Below are 23,019 nucleotides of genomic sequence, written 5' to 3' on the forward strand. Positions count from 1 at the left end.
CTCCTCATCTCTGTTCTAAAAGGTCTTCCGTTTACTCTGAGGCTGTGCCCTCGGGTCCTAGTCTCCTACTAATGGAAACATCTTCCCCACGTCCACTCTATTCAGGCCTTACAGAAGTAAGTTTCAATCAGATCCCCTTGGGGCATGTCGTAGAAAATGTTGAAATTTTCAATTGATCCCTAACCTGAATGTAGCTTTTTGAGAGAAGGATTGAGATTTCAACTACGTTTTGTGTAAAGAAGTGCTTTGTGATATAATCTCTGACAAAATCTAACTTTAATTTAAGGGTAACACCTTTTATTCTGGTCTCCCCCTGCATCCACTACCATGCTCCCCCCTCCCAACCCTCCTTTCTCTCTCTCTCTATCTCTCCTTCTCTCATTCATTTTAGTCTTATACATTCTACTTTCTCTGCAATTCTCCAGAGAGCAATTGCTGACAGCTTTGGAATGCATATAAAGAAGGATGTTTAACTCATGAAGAAAGCACATAGAGAAACTATTTGGTGAGGAAATCCAGAACAAGGGGATATACACTTAAAATTAGATCTACTGTAGTAAAGTGCATAATCTCAAAAATCACAATATTCAGCTGGTTGAGGGTTACATGGTGTAGACAATGAAACATCCCTAGGGAAAGAAAATTTATGCCTGCCGCACAGTATGTCCACTTTTAAAAATTACTACTTTACCACTGAAGACTGGCACATAAAGGAACATCTGGTAGTAACAACAACATGGTACAGGGACAGGCAAAATGGGCCGAATGACCTCTTTCTGTCCTGTCATGTTCTATGATACACAAACAGTGCAATTTATAAAAACAGAAAATGCTGGAAAAACTCAGCAGGTCTGGCAGCATCTGTGGAGAGAGAAACAGAGTTAAAGTTTCCAGTCCGTATACGGACTTGAAATGTTAACCCTGTTTCTCACTCCACAGGTGCTGCCAGACCTGCTGAGATTTTCCAGCATTTTCTGTTTTTATTCCAGATTTCCACATCCGCAGTAATTTGCTTTTATTTCAGTGCAGTTTATATACGGGTTCAGTGGTAGCAATTGTGGGGTTCCAACAAAAGAAAGCAAAATGCACGAACAGTCCAGGCGGAGTTTGAAAGACGAAATGGGATTTCAGTGAAAGTCCTGATCAATTTTTTTACAAGATGGCTCCCAACCCAGCATGCCCCGCTGCCACTCGTCATCCTGAAACCGCTCTATCTCATCGGCGCTAGGTGACGTCACTGGATCACGTGCTTAACCGCCGCCAATCATAGCCCAGAACATCATTCAGTTACACCGCACGCGCATTGGATATCTTAATTTAAAAATACTTTAAAAAAAATCATTCTTTTCAAAGGTAGTACTTTAAATGATAGGGCCGATCTAATACATAACACACCTATAATTTGGTGTTTTGTTTTAAAATTCCGGGGCAGGTTTGACCTTTCACCCTTTCCTTCAATGGCGGCAGGTGCTCGATTTCTGTGGGGAACCAATTAATCGAATCAAATCTCAGCGATGGATAAAGGGCAGGGCAAGGAGGAGGATTACGGCTATGGTTTATTTCCAGAGCATCAGACAGGCAAACCAAAGAAAGGCCTGTTGGCGGAAAGCATTTTAACTTTCAACCACAAGTGTCGGGTGATGCTGCAAGTGGCCCTGGATACCAGTGAGTGGAGAGGGAGAGCTGAAGGGGGAGGGGGAGGGACAGGGACTTGGGAACGAGCAGGGGTGGAGAGGGAGTGGGGGCTTGACCCCTGACCCCTGACCATCACACCAGTAGTACATCATTCCAAATTCCTACCCATACTACTACTCTCCTATCACGGGAAAGCTTACAATGGGAATGCCTAGTTTGTCTCTCTATCCTTTACCAAGTGGAGAAATGAGGGATGGTGCCTCCTGCAACAAGTCTTGAGGCTGGCCTGATGCGTTCCATGTCCGGGACTTGAGGCCACAATCGCACTTTGTCTTCTGCTTGCAGAGCAGGTGGCTGCCCTGTCCGTGCCCTTTCTGGATTCAGTTGAGCATCAATTCTCTTTGAAGGAATTTGAAGTCAAGGATCTCTACTGTTGTGTCAGCGATGAGATGTTGTTTCCTTATGTTACATGCATCCCACCATCCCATCAATCTGAATAGTGGGTTGATACTAGCTGCATGTTACTAAACTTTTTTTTTAATTCTCCTTTTCACCATAGATGCCCAATCCTTCTATACTTCCATTATCTATCAGGACAGACTGAGGGCTGTCCACTTCTTCCTTGAACAGAGGCTAACCGGCCCCCCTTCATCACCACCCTCTTGTCTTGCTAAACTTAATCTAACATTGAACAACTTCTCCTTTGACTCCACTCACTTCCTCCAAATAAAAGGTATTGCAAGGGAACCTGTATGGGTTGTAGCTAAGCTTGTCTTTTCGTGGGACATTCCTTGTTCCAATCCTACTCTGATCTCCCCCTAAGTACTTTTCCCAGTACTTTGATTTTTTAAACGTTTCCTACTCTCACCCCATACTGGAAAATTTAATTAACTTTGCATCTGATTTCTACCCTTCCCTCAGCTTCACGTGGCTCATCTCCAAATTGTCCCTTCCTTTTATCGACTTATTGGTTTCTCCCCAGAAATGGAGACAATTATCCAAACTCGCTGTTTGAAAGGGTGGTAGAGTCAGAAACTTTAGGGGAGATGGTGATGCAATTGTAATGTCACTGGATTAGTAATCCAAAGACTCAGGCTAATGCTCTGGGGACATAGGTTCAAATCCCACCACGGCAGCTGGTGGAATTGAATTACGTTAATTGTCACATGAGCGGGACATGTTCATAATTTTTTTTATTTTTCTACTTTTTAAGTTTATAACACCTTCAGCGCTCTCCCTGAGACAGCACTTGGTCTCAGGGAGATGTCTGCTCTTTTACGCGCGTGCGCGAAAGAGTGCACTTTGACAGTTGGGGAATCCCCCCCCCACCCCTGCACAGGAAGCGCATAGCGCTTCACATTGGGCAACCCGCCCACTCAAAATTGCGGCAGGGCTCGTTTCGGTGGCGGCGATTGGCTGCCGAACCGGTGGGGCCCGCCCACCCGTCAAGGGCAAAATTCTGCCCAATATGAATACAAAGAACAGCTTCTCATCTTTCACTGAGGCATTTTACATTTTGCAGCCTTCCGAACTTAACATCGGATTCAGGTCATAACCTCTGGCCCCACTTTTTCTGACAGTAGCTGTTGGTAATGATTCCACTTTTACCATTTACACCTCCACGAGACCCACCTTTTGTTTCTTTACTATCCTATTACCATCTCCTTTCATCTTGTACCCACCGTCCCCTTTACTGTTTAATCGCTCCTGCCTTCCACCTTATTACACACCTTCTCTCTTCTTTCCCCTTACCCTTACCCGTTTTTTCTGCCTCAGTACTTGCTTCAAACCTGTTATATCTGTAGCTTTTTCCAATTCTGATGCAAGGTCAGCGACATGAAGAGTTAACTCTGTTCCTCAACAGATTCTGCCTGACTTGCTAAGTATTTTCAGCATTTTCGGTTTTTATTGCCTTGCCAACTTTCTGTGAAATGAGTTTCACTCTCTAGGTAGAGGGATTTGACCTTATTTCCGTATTGAATTTAATAGTAACTCTCTCTTCTATTTATGGCCCCTAGTTTCCCATTGGTGTAAATGTTACCTTCTAATACTAATCCTGATTTCAAACTACTGGCCCTTACTGGTAAGCTTAACATCAAGTTGTGTGACATCAGTAGCAATTTTTGATCTTGGTGCCAACCTTAGTCCTAATATCAAACCTTCCTTTAACCTCTAACTCCAAAGTACAGATCATAAACCTTATCACCAAACCACATTTTGTCAATTGTACGGTGGCATTATTGATGGCTGTTGTCAACAATCGGTCCTTTTTTTTTAAGGAACCTTTTAAAGTAATTATAATTGTCCTGAACACAGCTGATGTGGTCCTGTTTTATCAACTATGGGTTAAAGAGATTGTAATGAAACTGGAGGAGAAATCGGCTTATACAAGTCACTGAGCATAGTAGCTTGAATTGAAATTAACACATACTTTTGGGTGACATGATCACCAGCTCAATCTGGGTTAATGTCATTTGTAGATGACCAGTGAGACAGTGTGGTGAGTACTTGTCAACTCACTTGCAATTCTTTCGGGTTAATAATTCTAAAATAGTATCATATTGTGAATTATTTCGAAGTGCAGTAACACTGTTCTGGCCAACTTGAGATGAACGACCAACTAATATGTGTTCTAGGGTTATTGCCTGAGGGAAGAATATTGCAAGGAATGCAGGGAAACTCCCTGCTTTATTTAAAGAAACTATCTAGTTGTATGGATCTTTAATGTTCCACCTCAACTACTGGAACAGGGAGAATGGGACTTCAGCTTAACATCCTATTCAAACAGCCACCAATTATGCATTTAGCAGCTCCACAAGTCTCTGCAGTTGAACCAGCTACATTCTAGCAAAGTGAGAGGATGGGCCAAGGCCGCTTTGAGATACTTGTGATGGTATGATAGCAAACGATAGTATGGTATGACTATCACTATTTACATAACCCAATCCACCCCTGAGACTTAGAAATAGCTGAGTAGCTCTGTGTACCAGCAATTTATTTCCCTGTAAAATGAATCTATGTTCAAAGAACCTTAGAGGAAGCTTGGTTTGACGGGCTGGGGAAAGGGAGGGATGTGGCATAGGTAACTGAACGGATGATTTCAGGTTTTATTGACAAAGTAGTCCATGAGCTCATTGCACCTGGAGGAGGTGAGGGGGCTGCTGAGAGGTGTTTAGGAGATGCTCAGTAGTTAGGAACAAAGGAATAGGCCATTCAACCCCTTGAGCCTGTACTTTCACTCATGGCTGATCTGTATCTTGACTTCATCTACCCACCTTGGTTCCCTAAACCTTTATACCCTTGCCTGACAATCTATCAATCTCAGTTTGAAATTTTGAATTGACCACCACTGCCCACACCACCCCAGCCCCCCTGCTTCAACAGCATTTTCAAGGGGATTTCCACTCCCCACTATGTGAAACAATTCTTTCTGACATCATCCCTAAATGGCCTAGCTCTAATGTTAATTATCCCACCACCAGAAATTTCTCTGTATCTAGTCTATCAACTCCTCCGATCATTTTAAATATCATAATCAGATCATCCCATATTTAAGGAAACAAAGGCATAGTCTATACAAATTTTTCTCACAATTTATCCCAGTGCTTCCCAAACCTTTTCTTGGTGTGACCCAATTTTAATGCCTCAAACTTTGTGACCCCAGAGTGAAAGTTTGTGGATATGAGGGGCAGATAGTCTTTAGTTCTTGGTGGAGGGGGAACAAGAGTTGAGAGTGGGGGGAGTTCATGAAAAGGCAGGCTTTCTACAAAAAAATTAACTCATCTTTTCTTAGGCTTTTTTTTGCAAATGGGAGGACTTAGAAGGACCTCAGCTGTCAGAAATCAGGGTAGCCACTCCTATCTGTGAGCTTGCAACCCCAAAATCCTCTCTCACCCCACTGGGTAGTCACAACCCACAGTTTGGGAAGCCCTGATTTACCCCTTTTAGGCCTGCTATCATTCTGGTCAATCTGTGCTGCATCCCTTCAAGGACAAAGAGAAAGTGGGGCTAACTTTGCATGATGCAAGGATGGTCGACCAATTGTGGACTATAACTGTTCAAATCTGCATCCCTTGGTCTTGAGGAAGTGAATATGGTGGCTGTACGTAGAGGAATGACCAGTATTGGAGAGAATAAGGGGACAAAAGTATTGACTTAAGGTCCAGGGTATGACTGGGCAGATCATCTGCAGAAGTATTGTAGTAAATGGTGGGGGAGGTGGTGGTGTTAAAAGCAAGCCAGTTGGGTGTTTGAAAGTGCCATTATAAGTGACTTAGGGGATAGTTTCAAATGCAAGTACCAAATCAAATCCATTGAAACACTTGGTTCTCTTGCAACTTCACCCTTGGCTATTTGAATGTCATCCAAAGTCTACTTATGCTAGTCCATTTTTTCTTGAGATATAATAGTTATATGCAATTAATTTTGTCTGCCATTGTTCCTGCTGTATTTGTAGTTCCTAAGGTTCTTTTTTAGAATCAACTGTAAATTTGATCAATTTGTGTTAACTTCCTAATTCCAAGTTAATGATCAGTTTGAATACACGTTCAACATTGTAATCTGATTTCTGCAGGTCCATATGCAAAACTTCTGGTAGATGCCATGAAAGGTTCAGGATGGTAAGTTTAATCTTCCAAATTAAATTGTTGTTTACACCCATCAAGCTCTTGTATGTCTACATTGTTTTAAACTTACACTGATATTTGCTTTTTAACCATTGTTTATGACTTATTAAGTTGATTCTGTTTTGTTTACTGTGCAAAAGCACGGGATTGCAAAGAGACGGGAATGCAGATTAACTGTAGAATGCATATCTTCAAGGAACCATGCAGAAAATAAAATTTGTATGGCAAAAATGCTCCAAAAGCAGTTGTTAGTTCCTGATTGCACTAGAGGATTCTTTATCCAGCCTCCATTCTGAAAAGAAACTGCTGTGTTTAATTGCTTTGAAGTTACTGAGCAGCTGTCATCCTCGGAAGGCATATGTAGGTGGTGGCATTTAAAAGGAGCAATGGGAGGCCATCTGCTCAGTTTATGTGTGATTCAATACTACCTTATCACCTGTATATGTTGCGGGATGGACGTCATCTGCACAAACAGTTGTTACTATCTTATTCAGACTGCATGTTTATTCTTTCCCTCATTCTTTTTAATGATAAGGATTCCTTTTATTTAAAAAAGGACATGGTTTAATGGTATAATATAATACTGACCGGGAAAATCCATTTAGGTTGTAACTTAATTCCTGGAGGAGCTGAAGAAAATCTCTGCCGTATAATAAACAAAATTACTCAAAATGTTGTCATTTATTTTCTCCCTCCATAGAAATTGCATGGGTCGAGAGGAGCTATAAATGGTTGCACAGAATAGCTACCCCCACCACCTTTTCTCCTGATCGTCACTTGCTTAAAAATGTTTTAATTTCTAACACCTTCCAGATCTGATGAAAGGCCGTCAAGCTGGAAAATGGGGCCAGATTTTAACCCTGTGCAAATGCGTGGGTTTTGAATAAGTTAAAATCTCACCCATTAATTCTGTTTCTCTCTCCACACATGCTCCCTGACCTGCTGAATATCTCCAGTACTTCCGTTTTTATTTCAGATTTCCAGCACCCACAATGTTTTGCTTTTCCTTTGGATGACTATAGCCAGAACAGCTAAATGATATTTACAATATTTTGTCTTCAGCACTGTTTATAAGGATCGTCACTTTTCCTGTGAAGATTGTGATGGGACAGTCAGTGGAGGTTTTGATGCTGAAATATCACAGGTGGGTCATGAACCTGATATCATATTCTGATGCAGCACAGAAGGAGGCTTTTTGGCCCATCATACCTGTGCTGGCTCTTTTAAAGAGCTATCCAATTTGTCCCATTTGCTCCTCCTTTCCCCATAATCCTGTAAATTTTTCCCCTTCATCTTTATCCAAATCTCTTCTGACTGTTATCATTGCCTGAATGGGGTTGGTGGAAGCAGATTCGATGCGTTTAGATCACAGCAACTCGCTACACAAAATAAAAAGTTTCCGCATGTTACCTCTGGTTATTTTGCCCATCACCTTAAATCTATGTCCTCTGATTACTGACCCTTCTGCCACTGGAAAGTTTTCTTTTCTTTTCTCTACCAGAATCGTTCACGATTTAAACATCGCTTCCAGCTCTTCTGTTAACCTTCTCTGCTCTAAAGAGAACAACCCCGGCTTCTGTAGTCTCCCCACATATCTGAGGTCCCTCATCCCTGATACCATTAAGGCCTTGGCATCTTAAAAGGAAAGTAAATGTTGGCATTTACATGAAACATGTGTTTCAACACTCGTAACTATAATTTTGACATTTTACATACACATTGTTGGCATTGTCTAACAAAGGAGTGGTGAGTTGCTGAGATGTTGTTATCTCCATTTAGCCGCCTTCTTATGAGCTGTTAGACTTCTCATCTTCCACCAGATGTGACTTTGTCTGTGGCACATCCAAATTTGTTTACATTTTGTGGGTCCAAGTATATATTTCACAGAAATATCGAAGGTAACCATAATTCCTTTCAACTTACATAGAGTAGAATCTTGTGGAGGTGACAGGGGTTTTAGCTACCACTGGAGAGCCGATGAGAGCCCTGCATTGTCTCTTTTTGTGAGGGTCTGCCGCATCAGGCACTTGATGGACCAGTGGTGGCCTTTCCCTGGAATCAAGGACTCCATGGGCAGACGTCCTGCTTGCTGACAGCTGCTAACTAGTCGGAGTCTGACAGCTCTACTGAACGGCAGTGTTACCAGGGAGGCAGTGGCTGCTACCGGCATGATGCTCACCTGAGGTCTTGGATTGCCACTGGATCCAAGGCCAGAGAAGAGTGGTTACGGGGGGGGGGGGGGGGGGGGGGGGGGGGGGATCGTCGGGTGGAAGTCACGCGGGCGGGTGAAAAAAGGTGTCAACAGCAAGGGCAAGGGATAGCTCTCACCAGGCCCCCTTTCCCAATGCTGGGTCCGTTGATCAGGCACTGTGTTTTTTGAATGAGGGAACCTCTCCTCACCCCCTGAGCCTGCAAGCCAACATGCCAGAGTTTGTTTGTCATGCTCCCTGCATAACTACCACCTCCGCCTGCCTGCCACTGAGTTAATACCAGCAGCGGTGGGATGAGATCCTTAAGTGGGCATTAATTGGGCACTTAATGGCCTCAATTCGGGATGGGGTGGGAACACCGTCCATGGGCCTTCCCACTGCATACTTAATTGGGATGCAGGCAGGAAGGCAGCTGAGTTCCTACCTGCCACCCTCCCATCTGATTAAATTCCCCCCACCACAAGATTCTGCCCAGAGTTTCTCTTGTTGTAATGTGATTAATAACAACCTGGCAACCTGTTTCGTGTAAACAGGTAAGATACAAGTTGGTTTTAAAGTAGGGTGAGGGAAGAAGCTTGGGACTCGCAATGTCTAATTGTATGAAAATCAAGTTGGTGGCACATGTCAGCTAAACAGCCTCCTCCCTCCTCTTTCCCCAAAATACTGGTTCTGACTTTTTCAGAGGGCAGAGGCTGAGCTGCTGATGGGCACTCTTGCACAGTGCATCCCCATTATGTAACATAATGCTGAAACTTGCTTTTAAAAATACCTCAAGGTAGGTATTTCTCAGTACACAAGTTTTAATGAACTGACCAAGGATTTCAAGAGATGCTCCGCTGGTATTTTAGCAAATTCATTAACCTGTTTCCTTTAAATTGAATCTAGAATTGATGGCCTCAAGCATATTAGTGCCAAATTAGTGTAACATGGAAAGAAAAAATATAATTTCCTTTTGTGAAATTGAAAAATCAAAGTAGTGATAGATATGAAAATTACTTCACATGCTTCATAACACTCACAGGTTCAAAGCATTTTCGGAACAACTCAGACTTTGTATTTCAAGTTTTTAATGTACTTTATGCTTGAACATGGTGGGAATTAGTTATTTATGCCTCTTTCTGCAGTACAACATGGTATATAATGAAAATTCAGCACTTCTCCTCATTTCCAGTCCAGTACACTTTCAAGTTAAAATAAATGTACATCCTAGATAAAACGAAGAAAGGAAATATCTCTAGAAAAAGGGGTTTCACATTAGTGTGAGAAGACAGCCTTGAAAGGACCTTGTTGGGTATTGCTGTAAGCTGATTAACAGCAAATGAATCTCTCATAAGTGCAATGAGCATACTGTAATTTCAAGCCAAATAAGTGTCAAACTTTACAAAAGCTAAGTGATTGCCTTGTGGATCACCTCTGCCAGTCTACAAATATGACCCCAAGCTTCCAGCTGCCTGTCATTTTAATTCTCCACCTTGCTCCTACTCTGACCTTTCTGTCACTGCTACAGACTTCTAATGAAGCTCCACACATGCTCAAGTAACAGCATTTCATCTTTCACCTGGATATTTTACAGCTCTCTGGACCGAACATTGAGTTAAACAATTTTAGGTTGTAACCTTTGCCCCTGTTTTGTGTGCTTTTCTTTGCTGATTTTTTTTTTCTCTCATTTCCTTTACTTTGCTTTCTGACAGCATCTATTCAGAATCCTGCAATTCACTCCTCCTCTAGACTCGTCTTGTTCCTTTACTTAAACCATTGCCACTCCCTTTGGCTTTGCAGCATGAGCCTTTTGTTATTTATTTTCTCTTGACCTCAACCACATTACCGATCTTCCCTTTTGTTCTTCCTCCAACTTTCCCATCTTTCACGTGTTGAAGATCTATTATGTTTCTAATTTTTCCCAGTTTGATGAAAAGTCACAGACCTGAAACATTAACATTGTTTCTTTCTCCATAGGTGCTCCCTTACCTGTTGAGTATCGCCAAAATTTTCTATTTCAAGTGTCAAAACTTTATCGGAATTGCTTGTGACTTTGAATTCCTCCATCTCTTTTTTTTGATGTGCAATGGTTCACAAATACTCCTCATCCATTGCTGATTTTCTACATTAAAAACTGAAGAGCATACAAACTGAAGAGAATTACAAAAAATAAAAATGGTAAACTTAGATTTACTACCTCCTGAGATGGACAGGTGATGTCCCACTTCCATTCCATAGAGGCCACCAACTGACATGGAAGAGTAGGCTAGGGATTTCTTTTTGATTTAATTAAACTGAAAATCATAGAATTTACAGCAGAGAAACCGGTCGTTTGGCCTGTCCAGTTTGTGCTGTACCCAAGCCTCCTCCTACCCTACTACATGGAACCCTAACAATATTCTTGTATTCTTTTTCACCCTTTGCTTCCCCCAAAATGCACCATGTTAACAACAGTGAAGTTATTGATGATAACTGACAAATTATATATGTGCAAGGAAGCAAAACACTCAAAGTTTACAGCTGCAACAAATCAATTTGTTTCTAGTATTTATGATTTTTAAAAGTAAGTAGTGGCCATTTTGACTTACACATCTGATTTACTTCACCCTCCTCTTAATTCTGTCACTGGTTATAATCAATACACCAGTATCTTTCATGGTGCTGCAGAAAATGCAAAAAAATCAACTGCATTTAGTCCCCCACGAGGTGGAACATTCTTTGTGGTTATTGGTAGCTGACTCACTTTGGCTTTTGTCTGGATTTCACCAGTTGAAGAGCCTCCTAACAGTAGTTTTACAGTCGGACAGATTTTCAAAATTATTGGAACTTGTAATAGTTGTGATGGACTTTAAACTTCATGTAGACTGGACCAATCAAATTGGCAAAGGTGGTCTGGAAGATGAGTTTGTCGAATGCCTTTATGACAATTTCCTGGAGCAATATGTTGTGGAACCTACTCAGGATTAAGTTGTTTTGGATCTAGTATACTGCAATGAGGCAGGTTTAATTAGCAATGTCATAGAGAAAGATCCACTTGGAAATAGTGATTATAACACAATTAAATTCCAGATTAAGTTTGAAAAAGGCATACTCCAATTACAAAAAAAGAGTGTTATACCTGTGTAAATGATTTTGTTCAAGTTTGAGGGGAGAGCTGGCTATGGTTGATTGGGGAAAATAGACTTAAATAAACAGTGGGAAACATTTAAAGAGACAAGTCAAAATGATCAATAAAAATACATAGTCAGAAAACAAAAACTCAGTGAGAAAGATCTATCTGTGGCTTACTAAGGAGGTTAAAGATAGTATTAGATTAAAAGAAGGAGTTTTTACAAAGAATATCAATAAATCTGTGGATTGGGAGTGTTTTAGAAACTAGCAGAGAGCCACCAAAAATTTGACAGAAAGGGAAAAAAATAGAATTTGAGAATAGACTAGCCAGCGATATAAAATCAGATTGTAAGATCTTTTGCAAGTAGATAAACAGGAAGAGTGTAGCTAAAGTAAACGTCAGAAGCAGAGACAGGAGAAATTATCATGGGGGAATGAGGAAGTAATAGAGACATTGCCCAAATATTTTGTACCTGTCTTCACAGTAGAAGACCCAGCTACATGGCAGAAATAGAGGGAACCTAAGGGACTAATAAGAGTCAGAAAATTAAGGTGATTAATAACAGCAGAGAAAAAGTATGGAGAAACTCGAGGGACTAAAATCCAACAAATCCCCAGAACCTGATCATCTGCATCTTAGGGTTCTAAAAGAGATAGAGGAATAGCAGATGTCCTGGCTATGATCTTTCCAAAATTCTCTGGATTCTGAAATGGTCCCAGCAGATTGAAAGTTAGCAAATGTAATACTGCTATTCAAGGAAGAAGGGAGAGAAGAAACTGGGGATTACAATCCAGTTAGCCTGACACCTGTCATCGGGAAAGTGCTGGAACCTATTATTAAGGAAGTTGTAACAAAACACTTAGAAAAACATAGTATGATCAGACAAATTTATTAGAGTTTTTTGGGGCTCTATGTAGATGTAGTATACTTCAATTTCGAAAGGACACTCCATAAGGTGCCACACAAAAGGTTATTAGGTAAGATAAGGGCTCATGGAGTTGGGGGTGATATATTAGCATGGACAGAAGATTGGCTAGCAGCTAGGAAGCAAAGAGTAGGCATCAATGGAGCATTTGCAAGTTGGCAGGCTGTGTCTAGTGGAGACCTTTAAGGATTTGTGCTGGTGCCTCAAGTATTTAGAATCAATGTTAAAGACTTAGACTAAGATGTAGTATGTATGATTTGACAAAATCTCTAAGGTGGTCATGTATTCATAATTTAAACTTGGACACCACCAGCGAGGTAGGCTGAGATTAAGGTTCAGAGTGACTCCCTGAAGACAAACCACAGGAAATGTGACACGCCAAACACAGACTGGAAGAAAAATAGACCTGAAAGAATTGCCTAAGGAGCAATCTCAAGTAATGGCATTGTTCCCTTCGAATGGCAAAGAATACAGGCAGCTAAGCACGGACCCAACTAAATCAGGCAATTCATCATTGCCCACACTGGAAAGCCATGCAGGTCTGCAATTGGGCGCCATAACCACATTAGAACCGTGCAAGAAATTGCCATCTTTAATAGCAATGAGAAACCGATGATGTTCTTATCTTCACGGTGTCTTCTCCTGATCTGATTAACTCACTTAAAGAACACATGCTTTTAAATGCACGCTGCTGGCCAGTCCACTTACTTGATTATTAAAATATGTCTTTGGGTAACTTGGTCTTTTATTGTAATAAGTTCATTGCATGGAATTTGAAAGCTTTTTAACTTAGCTTGATTTTTGTACCTTGAAACTTCAGCTACATTGTGTTACACTTTTCGCATTTTTGAACATCGACAACATTGCCATGGATTACAATTTAAAAGTCCAGAGCATTGTATGGCATGTAATAAAGGGAAATTTTCTAACTAATAATTTAACAAATTATCATACCATTTCACAGTATGCTTGTAGACTTTGTATCAAATCTTTCTTGTGTTCTTGAATTCAAGATTGTTTTATGCCAGAATAATATCCACCAACAACAGCACATGAATCGGGTGGTGACCCACGAGTTAATACATACGTTTGATCATTGCCGTGCACACGTCGATTGGTTCCACAATATAAAACACCTTGCCTGCTCAGAGGTAAGATATCCCTGGGGAGAGCAGGGTAAAAATCTGAGGGTATGGTAGCTATTATGAAAAGTATCTGATCATACCTGGATTTGTTTCGGGGCTGAATTTGTACTTATCTGACCTATTAGGGCCTGGTAAGTCAAAGCTGTGGGAAACCTAGAATTTGGGACTCCCCCCAAGGGTGTCCATGACATCACTGAGCTGTTCTCCGCCCAGAGGCCAGCCTAGTTCATTGGCTTGCCTTTACTTCAGATGGGAAGCTGTTCGGTGAAGGCCATGGGTACTGGGAGAGGACAGTGTCGATGGAGAAGTAGGGGGTGGATTGGGGGTTAGTGAGTTGGGTCCAGTTGGGGAGTGGGGTTGGTTCAGAGTTGGGTATGTGTGAGAGTTGGGGTAATGGGTGGATTACCAATCTTGAGGTCAGGTGTGTTGGGGGCACGGGGAAGAGAATTGGAGGCTTCAAGGTGGAGAACAGAGGCCAGGATGGAGGATCAAAGGTTTTGTGTGGGGGGGGGGGGGGTGGCGGGGTGTTGGAGCCTGAACAGGGGTGTGGGGATTGGAGGCTGGTGGACGTGTTAGAGGGCATCAGCATCCAGGGTTTAGGGGAGGCTGAGGGTTGGGGGCGGTGGACGGCGGGGTGGGGGGGAGTTGTAAGGGTAAGTTCATCAGAGAAGTTGAGGTGGGGTTGGAAGCCGTGGGGGTGAGGGAGGTCGTGGGAAGGACTTGATTGCAAAGGCTGCTCATGCGGGCAGGCAGGATTCAGCATATAGCTCCTGAATTTGCCTTCCTTGAACAGATGGAACTGGGGATCTGGAGTGCACCATCACCTTCAGAAATGTCATTTTAACTTGAGTGGCTTGAATTTCCTTTAACTTTTTTTGTTACAGGCTATTAGGGGCACCCCTTATAAAGGGGAGCATTTAGTTCCTCTTAATTGACCAACCCATGTTTGAAACAAAAAATACAGAAATTTGAACTGGTAGCAATGGGATAGTACTACTGTATAAATAGGCACATCTTAAGGTTAATTAGAGGCTAATTACTATTGGTCAGGAAAGTTTGTTTGAAACAAAATGTGACATAGCAATGCCACCTTTCCTTCAGATATTGGAAAAAAAAGGGAATGATTCTTGGCTTCCTGTTGGTCTAGATTGGTCATTCCTAGGTTTCTATTCCTCTTGGGGAGAGAGCAGATTATTAAAGCGGGGGGAAAAACAGCAAGAATGGACTCGCTCTTTTTTAAAACAGTTCCTTGTTTGGTGCTAAACTTCCTTATCCACTGTTTTGAGTATGTATGCACTGAGCATGAGCAAATGTGAAATACATTTTGCAAATGTGATATTTTGACAAATGACAGTCATGTCAGGTGCTAGACTTCTATTATCTGGATGTTCATATGGATTGACTTTTACACTTTCAACAGATACGAGCTGCCAATCTCAGTGGTGAGTGTACCTTTGGGAATGAATTGTGTAGATTCAACTTTGGCCTAAAGCAACACCATCAAGTGAGTATGAAAATACTGTGTACCACTTCGCACATGTGCTGCGAATTTCATCAGAGATTTTCCTGATCAGTCGTTGTAAGTTTGGCAGAGCTCATTTGTCTGCTAATCCTATGGTTATGGTGGCCAATGGGGAAAATCCCCATGGAAAATCATGCCAATAATACTTAAATAATCCTTGGCATCTATCCTTTATTATGAGAGGGATTGAACATAAAAGTAAGGACGTTATGCTTCAGTTATACAGGGCATTGGTGAGACTGCACCTTGAATACTATTTGCAGTTTTGGTTTCCTTATTTAAGGAAGGATGTAAATGTATTAGAGGCGGTTCAAAGGAGGTTTATTGATTGATTTCTGGAATGAGTGGGTTGTCTTATGAGGAAAGGTTGGACAGACTGGGCTTGTTTCCACTGGAGTTTAGGAGAGTGTGGGGTGATTTGATTGAAGTATACAAAATCCTGAACGGCCTTGACAAGGTGGATGTGGAAAGGATGTTTCCTCTCGTGGGTGAGTCCAGAACTAGGGGGCACTGTTTTAAAATTAGGGGGCGCCCTTTTAGGACAGAGATGAGGAGAAATTTTTTTCTCTGAACGTTGTGCAGCTCTCTGCCTCAGAAGATGGTGGAGGCAGGGTCATTGAATATTTTTAAGGCAGAGGTAAATAGATTCTTGTTAGGCAAGGGAATCAAAGGTCATTAGAGTTGGATGGGAATGAGGAATTTGAAATGCAAGATCATCAGCCATGATCTTATTGAATGGCGGAGCAGGGTCGAGGGGCTGAATGGTATACTCCTGTTCCTATTTCTTATGTTCTTAAGTCTAGCTTTTAAAGTTTACACTCAGTAATGAGACAATTGCAAGGGGTTAAATGTGTACATTCTTCCCCTTATAAAAGAGTGTTCTAAATGAACTGTATTCAACATCTACATTTAGAATGCTCTTATTTTACCACATGTATTTGGCCTTGGCAACAGAGAAGAGAAATTTCATGTCCACTTTTGTCTGTTCATCTGGTAACAAAGTTTAATGATCGATCCAAGCTTAACAGTCTAACACATACTTATCTTGTTATGTGCCATAGTATTAGGGGGAAAGCAATATATTGCATATAACAATATATTATATTATACCTGTATTTAAGAATAAATGGTGGCACAACACAATGGATATCATGTAGCCTAATCAGAAAAGTGGTGTCAAGTAGTCTGGCTGCTTGCTCTTTGATGGAGAGAAGGATGTTTGCTTTGTCACCCTTGGCCACTCTTGCACACCTTCTGAGTATAGGGTAGAAAAGCAGCATGTATGCTGGTCAGTCGGTAAAGTTTCATGCTGTACAGGAGTAGCATCACAGCTGTGTAAATTGCCATGTTCTTGAAGGGGAGGGAGCATGAATCCACAAACTTTTAAGTTGTTTAAACATAGATGCAATTCCGTCTAAAATAATACAGGACATTTACTCCCTGAGAAAAGGGACTAATTTCACCTTTTTGTTTGCGCATTGTATTTTTCTTAAATTTTGCTGTATAATTATCACAGGATTGGTTTAAAATAAGATTCTAACATTAGCCTCTGCTTTTCTACTCAGAAATGTGTGCGTGAGCGAGCCCTTCGTTCCATACTAGCCGTTCGCAATGTCAACAAGGAAACTGCAGAGAAAGCTGTCGATGATGTTTTCGATACTTGTTTTAATGATCATGAACCTTTTGGAAGAATTCCATACAATAAAAAGGATGCAAAACACGCATATAGGGATTTTCAAAACCGGAATCGATATTACTCAAATCTTTGAGAAAATGCCAGACCTCCAAATAATTGTGTGACAATAAATTTGTAATAAAGGTTTATTAACAAGTCATAGTTGCTAAGAATCAATCATTGTTGCATTTTACAAATGAGAGATTTTCCATGAATACCTTTTCAGTCAACCAGTTAATAGAAAAATGTAAATCATTTGCAGTTTGTTTTGACATTGTCAGATTTTTGTTAATCTGTTAATTTTACTCATGTAGTTTCATTTTGTTGTGTTCATGTGCTTTTTTTTATATATACCATAAAATAATTTTACTAGATAAATTAGTCATATGATTGAAAATGACTTCAAAGGGCTTGCACTTTTACAGTGCCAATCCAAACAAACTGCTATTGCTTTCTCATGTTAATATAAACTTAACTAGTCATTACATTGTTCCTTTTCAAAGTCAAGCTCGAAAGTTCAGCCAGCTCAATGAACAATTGTATCACAAGTTGTGGTTATTGAACCAGGAACAAGGAAACAAGTCTGTTTCCCTGGGCTAGCTGCATTAAGTGGGATCACTTTGAAGCTGCAATAGGCGTCCAACAATTCATACAACTGCAAGTGGCCAGAGTTTTCACTCCTGCTTATTTCTATACCTCAAGTGTGAACCTGGACACCCACTCAATGTCCAGACACACCAAAGAAGAATGATTGTTCTGCAGGACACCAGAGGGTTGTCAACGCACATGAAGAATGCTTCAGCATAAACAGCTGTCTATTTTAGAGAGAGGACGAGGTGCGGAAAGAAAAATATAAAACCAGTGGATCAACTTGCATGAATTTATATTTTGTAGAAATAGTGAATAAATATAGACCTTTTGGACATAACACCAACTTGGAAGGGACAACTGCTTTCCATCGTATTAATACTGTTATTCTGCCAGTTTGCAACTTATTTGCCTATATCTTAGGTTAAATTATCTTATATTGTGCAGAGCCAAAAAAAATAAATAAATGTTTCTGTCACATATGCAGTTAAAATAATTTAACTATATGTGGATGAGCATATTACCAAGTACTGACAACAAATCTGCTCCAGGAGAAGTATGTATAGGTAATGTTATTTATGACCAAGCAAATGTACAATTCAAAGAAATACAAGAATATTAAAGTGTATTTTCCAATCATTTGGGATTGATTTATTAGTGCATCAAGTACAGTAATTATGCCACATACACACACACACACACACATATATATATATATATATATATAATATCTCAGGTTGCAATCAGTGGTTACTTGACATGTTAGAGGTGTAGAACATGTAACTTCATAACTAATATCTCAATGTGTATATATAGTTTTGATTAATAGAGTTCCATGTCATTTTCTGGTATTTCCATTTTACTGTTGGACAGAAGAGAAGCAGGTTTTTTAAAAAAATGTAAACATGACCACTCATTCTATAAAATTGTGTATGTGCTATGCTGTTTTATTCTCTTTTATGGGTTTCCAGTTTGTATACATTTTCATGCAGTATTTATTTTTCCTAATAGCACAGACAGCAGCATAAAGGGGTGATTATCATTGAACTGCTGTGTATATGCAAAATGAACAGCTTTGTAGTTACCCATTGGGACGATGATAAGATCATCATTCATACCTTAAGGATATGCTGATCATCTAACTGAGAAAAATCACTGAAAAATAGGGGATTTCATACTCTGAAAAATCATGACCTTTCCTAATTTCACACAATATTACTGAAAAGAGAGACATTGTGGAAGCTTTTTGTCTTGCACTCATCAGGACAAATGCAAGAATGCCAAATTTCAAACAATCACAACAGTTTATACCACAGGAGAAAAGGGTGCTGATTGGTTGTTAAGTCGACTTTAGCCAAGACATTGCCATGGAAAAAGCAACAGGGAACTATAGGTTCCCTAAGCTCCTTGGTAATCCAATAAAGTCACAAGGCTTGAACATATTCCTTTTGTTCACAGAGAATGGGTCACGGTCAATGCATGTATGTTGCTTCTAGCAAGCATAAATGAGCCATGTAACAAGCTTGACAATTGGTTATTAGAGTAGCTATTTGCACACTTAGGGTTGTTCAGCAAGTGCTGCCCAATCACAGAATCACGTAACAGTAGACGGTTTTGGGTTTCACAAGTATGGACTGGTTGAGTACAGTCTCTACGTTGCGTATTACAAGCAACCGAAGGAACATGCTGTTTGAATTGATTGGCCAATTGCTGAGACGTACGGCCTACATACCTGGCATCACACCGGCACTAAAATAGATATGCTAAGTTTCTCAACTGTGTGGTAGGCAGAACGTCTTTTTGGACTGACGGCAGCATCCTGTTAGTGAAACGTACCACTTATGTAGCCACTAAATAGTAGCAGCATGATCAGCTTGTTTAAGCTGTTCAAATTTTTCCTTGATACTTTGTCTTTCCAGGGTAATTTGAGATAAACCAGGTCTTTTCAGGCCTGAATGTGGTGGCCTTTGGCCCACTTGCAAGTTTGCATGATACACAGTGAAAAATGATCTGATCTGGATAATGACTGTCCTGCTTCCTCTGAATCCCATTTCCTCAGCCAAAATCAGGCCCCAGAAGTTGCTGTCATTTTTAGTAGAGTAATAATGGTGAATGCTAACAGTTTGACTGCTGCAAAATCCAGACATATATGATCAGAGATCGAATATTCCATCTGCTGTAAGTTTGCCATCTCAGCCCATCATATTCCAGGCATTAAACCTGCCCATTCATATTTCTGCTTATGCTCACTTGGTTCAAATTTCATATTTGTTAAACAGCAATAAATTCCAATTAAACAAATAAGGAATATACCAATTGGAAGGAGGAAAGCCTGGTGCATTAACACCCAATGAAAAATTGCTGACATATAAAAATTTCCAATCAAAGCTGGCAGTCAGCAAAATCTAGCAATTGAAATAAGACAATAGCAATTAGTGAGGTCACAGAATCACACGGTACAGAAGAGGCCCTTCGGCCCATCGAGTCTGCACCGACATGTGAGAAACACCTGACCTACCTACCTAATCCCATTTACCAGCACTTGGGCCATAGCCTTGAATGTTATGACATGCCAAGTGCTTATCCAGGTGCTTTTTAAAGGATGTGAGGCAACCTCCCTCCACCACCCTCCCAGGCAGCGCATTCCAGACCGTCACTACCCTCTGGGTAAAAAGGTTTTCCCTCACATCCCGCCTAAACCTCCTGCCCCTCACCTTGAACTTATGACCCCTTGTGACTGACCCTTCAACTAAGGGGAACAGCTGTTCCCTATCCATCCTGTCCATGCCCCTCATAATCTTGTACACCTCGATCAGGTCACCCCTCAGTCTTCCCTGCTCCAACGAAAACAACCCAAGTCTATGCAACCTCTCTTCATAACTTAAATGTTTCATCCCAGGCAACATCCTGGTGAATCTCCTCTGCACTCCCTCCAGTGCAATCACTTCTTTCCTCTAATGTGGCAACCAGAACTGCATATAGTACCCCAGCTGTGGCCTCACCAAGGTTCTATACAACTTCAACATGACCTCCCTACTTTTGCAATCAATGCCTCAATTGATAAAGGCAAGTGTCCCGTATGCCTTTTTCACCGCCCCACTAACATGCCCCTCTGCCTTCAGAGATCTATGGACACACATGCCAAGGTCCCTTTGTTCCTCAGAACTTCCTAGTGCTATGCCATTCATTGAATACTTCCTTGTCAAATTACTCTTCATACTTTTCAGGGTTAAATTCCATCTGCCACTTATCTGCCCATCTGACCATCCCGTCTATATCTTCCTGTAGCCCAAGACACTCAACCTCGCTGTTAACCACCCGGCCAATCATTGTGTCATCCGTAAACTTATTAATCCTACCCCCCACATAGTCATCTATGTCGTTTATATAAATTACAAATAATAGGGGACTGAGCACAGATGCCTGTGGTACACCACTGGACACTGGCTTCCAGTCACTAAAGCATCCTTCTGTCATCACCCTCTGCCTCCTACAACTAAGCCAATTTTGAATCCACCTTATCAAATGACCCTGTATCCCATGTGCATTTGCCTTCTTTATAAGTCTCCCATGAGGGACCTTGTCAAATGTTTTGCTGAAATCCATATAAACTACATCAACTACACTACCCTCATCTACACACCTGGTTACCTCCTCAAAAAATTCAATCAAATTTGTTAGGCATGACCTCCCTCTGACAAAACCATGCTGACTATCCCTGATCAAACCTTGCCTCTCCAAGTGGAGGTAGATACTCTTCTTCAGAACTTTCTCCAATAGTTTCCCTACCACTGATGTGAGACTCACTGGCCCGTAGTTCCCTGGCTTATCTCTACAACCCTTCTTAAATAGCGGAACCACATTAGCTGTTCTCCAGTCCTCTGGCACCTCCCCCATGACTAGAGAGAAATTAAAAATTTGGGTCAGAGCCCCTGCGACCTCCTCCCTTGCCTCCCTCAGCAGTCTGGGACCCAAATCATCTGGACCTGGAGATTTGTCCACTTTTAAGCCTGCCAACACCACCAATACCTAGTCACTCCCTATATCAATTTGCTTAAGAACCTCGCAGTCTCTCTCCCCGAGTTCGATACCTTCATCCTCATTCTCTTAGGTGAAGGTGGATGTGAAGTATTCATTCGACACTCTAGCGATGTCCTCTGGCTCCACCCATAGATTGCCCCCTTGGTCCCTCATGGGCCCTACTCTTTCCCTGGTTATCCTCTTCCCATTGATATACTTATAGAATATTTTGGGATTTTCCCTACTTTTACCAGCCAGAGATTTCTCATATCCCCTCTTTACTCTCCTAATTGCTTTCTTAAGCTCCACCCTGCACTGTCTGTACTCCACTAATGCCTCTGCTGATTTGCTTCCCTTGTACCTGCTAAAAGCCTTTCTTTTCCTTCTCATAGTAACCTGAATATCTCTGGTCATCCATGGTTCTCTGGGCTTGTTACTCCTTCCTTTCATCCTAGAGGGAACATGTTGAGCCTGTACCCTCCCCATTTCCTTTTTGAATGCCCCCCACTGTAGGTTTCCCCTTAAGTAACTGTAACCAGTCTACCTTGGCCAGATCCTGCCTTATTTTACTAAATTCCGCTCTCCCCCAATCCAAAACATTTTTTTGCAACTTGTCGATTTCTTAGTCCATAACAAACTTAAACTGTACCATGTTGTGGTCGCTATTGCTAAAATGCTCGCCCACAACCTCCTCAGCCACCTGTCCAGCTTCATTCCCCAGAATTAGGTCCAGCACTGCACTGTCCCTTGTTGCACCCTTTACATACTAACCTAAAAAGTTCTCCTGTACACATTTCAAGAAATCCACTCCATCCAAGCCCTTAACTCTATGTCTATCCCAATTAATGTTGAGAAAGTTGAAATCACCTAATATAATTACCCTATTGTTATTGTCTTTACACACCTCCACAAATTGTGCACATATTTGCTCCTCAATTTCCTGCTGACTATCTCGGGGTCTATAATGAAAGGTACTTCAAGAAAAGCTGCCATCTTGGATTCTCACTGAGGTAAGAGTATTGAAAATAAAATTTCTAAAATGGCCAATGTACTTATCACAGGATAATTATTATACATATCTATTTAAGATAGAATTTTCTGGATTCCAAATGCCTCAAGTGCTAACCAATGGAAACCACTGAGCAGCCAGACTTTTATGTTTATGACACTTCCCAAATCCATCATTCTTAACAAAAGAGACTCAAGAAGTTGGAAATCCTAAGCTCCCAGTACACTTTTGCACCCATAACTCCCAATTTTTCTAAATATATGATGGAAAGAAAAGCTGGCTATTCATAAAATTAAGTTAATTTGAGTTAGTCATACAGTAGTGTATTCTGAGAAATAAGTCTTTGAGTAATCACTCCAGGAATGCTGGATAATTTTTAGATCCCAACTCAAAGGCTGCCAAGTTGTTCTGATGAAGAGAATTTCCGAATGCTCTAATTTAAAAGATGGTGGGAGCTGATTCCTTAGGTGCTTTGAAAGGGGAGTGGGGCAGTTACTTTTATACAACATTATGGTCAAAAAGATGGGATGTGGGACTAAGCATGACTGCTTTTTTCAAGAGCTAGTATATCTGG

At 41.1% G+C, this 23,019-nt stretch overlaps 1 protein-coding gene across 2 annotated transcripts; it reads left to right on the forward strand.

Moving 5' to 3' along the window:
- The first annotated feature begins 1,419 nt into the window (after nt 1-1,419).
- atp23 (ATP23 metallopeptidase and ATP synthase assembly factor homolog) lies at nt 1,420-18,055 on the forward strand. Of its 2 annotated transcripts, XM_041216413.1 has the most exons (6): nt 1,420-1,665; nt 6,209-6,254; nt 7,323-7,404; nt 13,500-13,637; nt 15,052-15,135; nt 16,719-18,055. In XM_041216413.1, the coding sequence occupies exons 1-6, from the start codon at nt 1,515-1,517 to the stop codon at nt 16,920-16,922; spliced, it is 705 nt and encodes a 234-aa protein (XP_041072347.1). In that variant the 5' UTR covers nt 1,420-1,514; the 3' UTR covers nt 16,923-18,055. The 2 variants fall into 2 exon arrangements, with proteins under 2 accessions (XP_041072347.1, XP_041072348.1); XM_041216414.1 differs by lacking the exon at nt 7,323-7,404 and having other exon boundaries at nt 1,483-1,665.
- Nucleotides 18,056-23,019: the final 4,964 nt, after the last annotated feature.

The sequence above is a fragment of the Carcharodon carcharias genome, chromosome 21, assembly GCF_017639515.1.
Source record: "Carcharodon carcharias isolate sCarCar2 chromosome 21, sCarCar2.pri, whole genome shotgun sequence".
Classification (NCBI taxonomy): Eukaryota; Metazoa; Chordata; class Chondrichthyes; order Lamniformes; family Lamnidae; genus Carcharodon; species Carcharodon carcharias.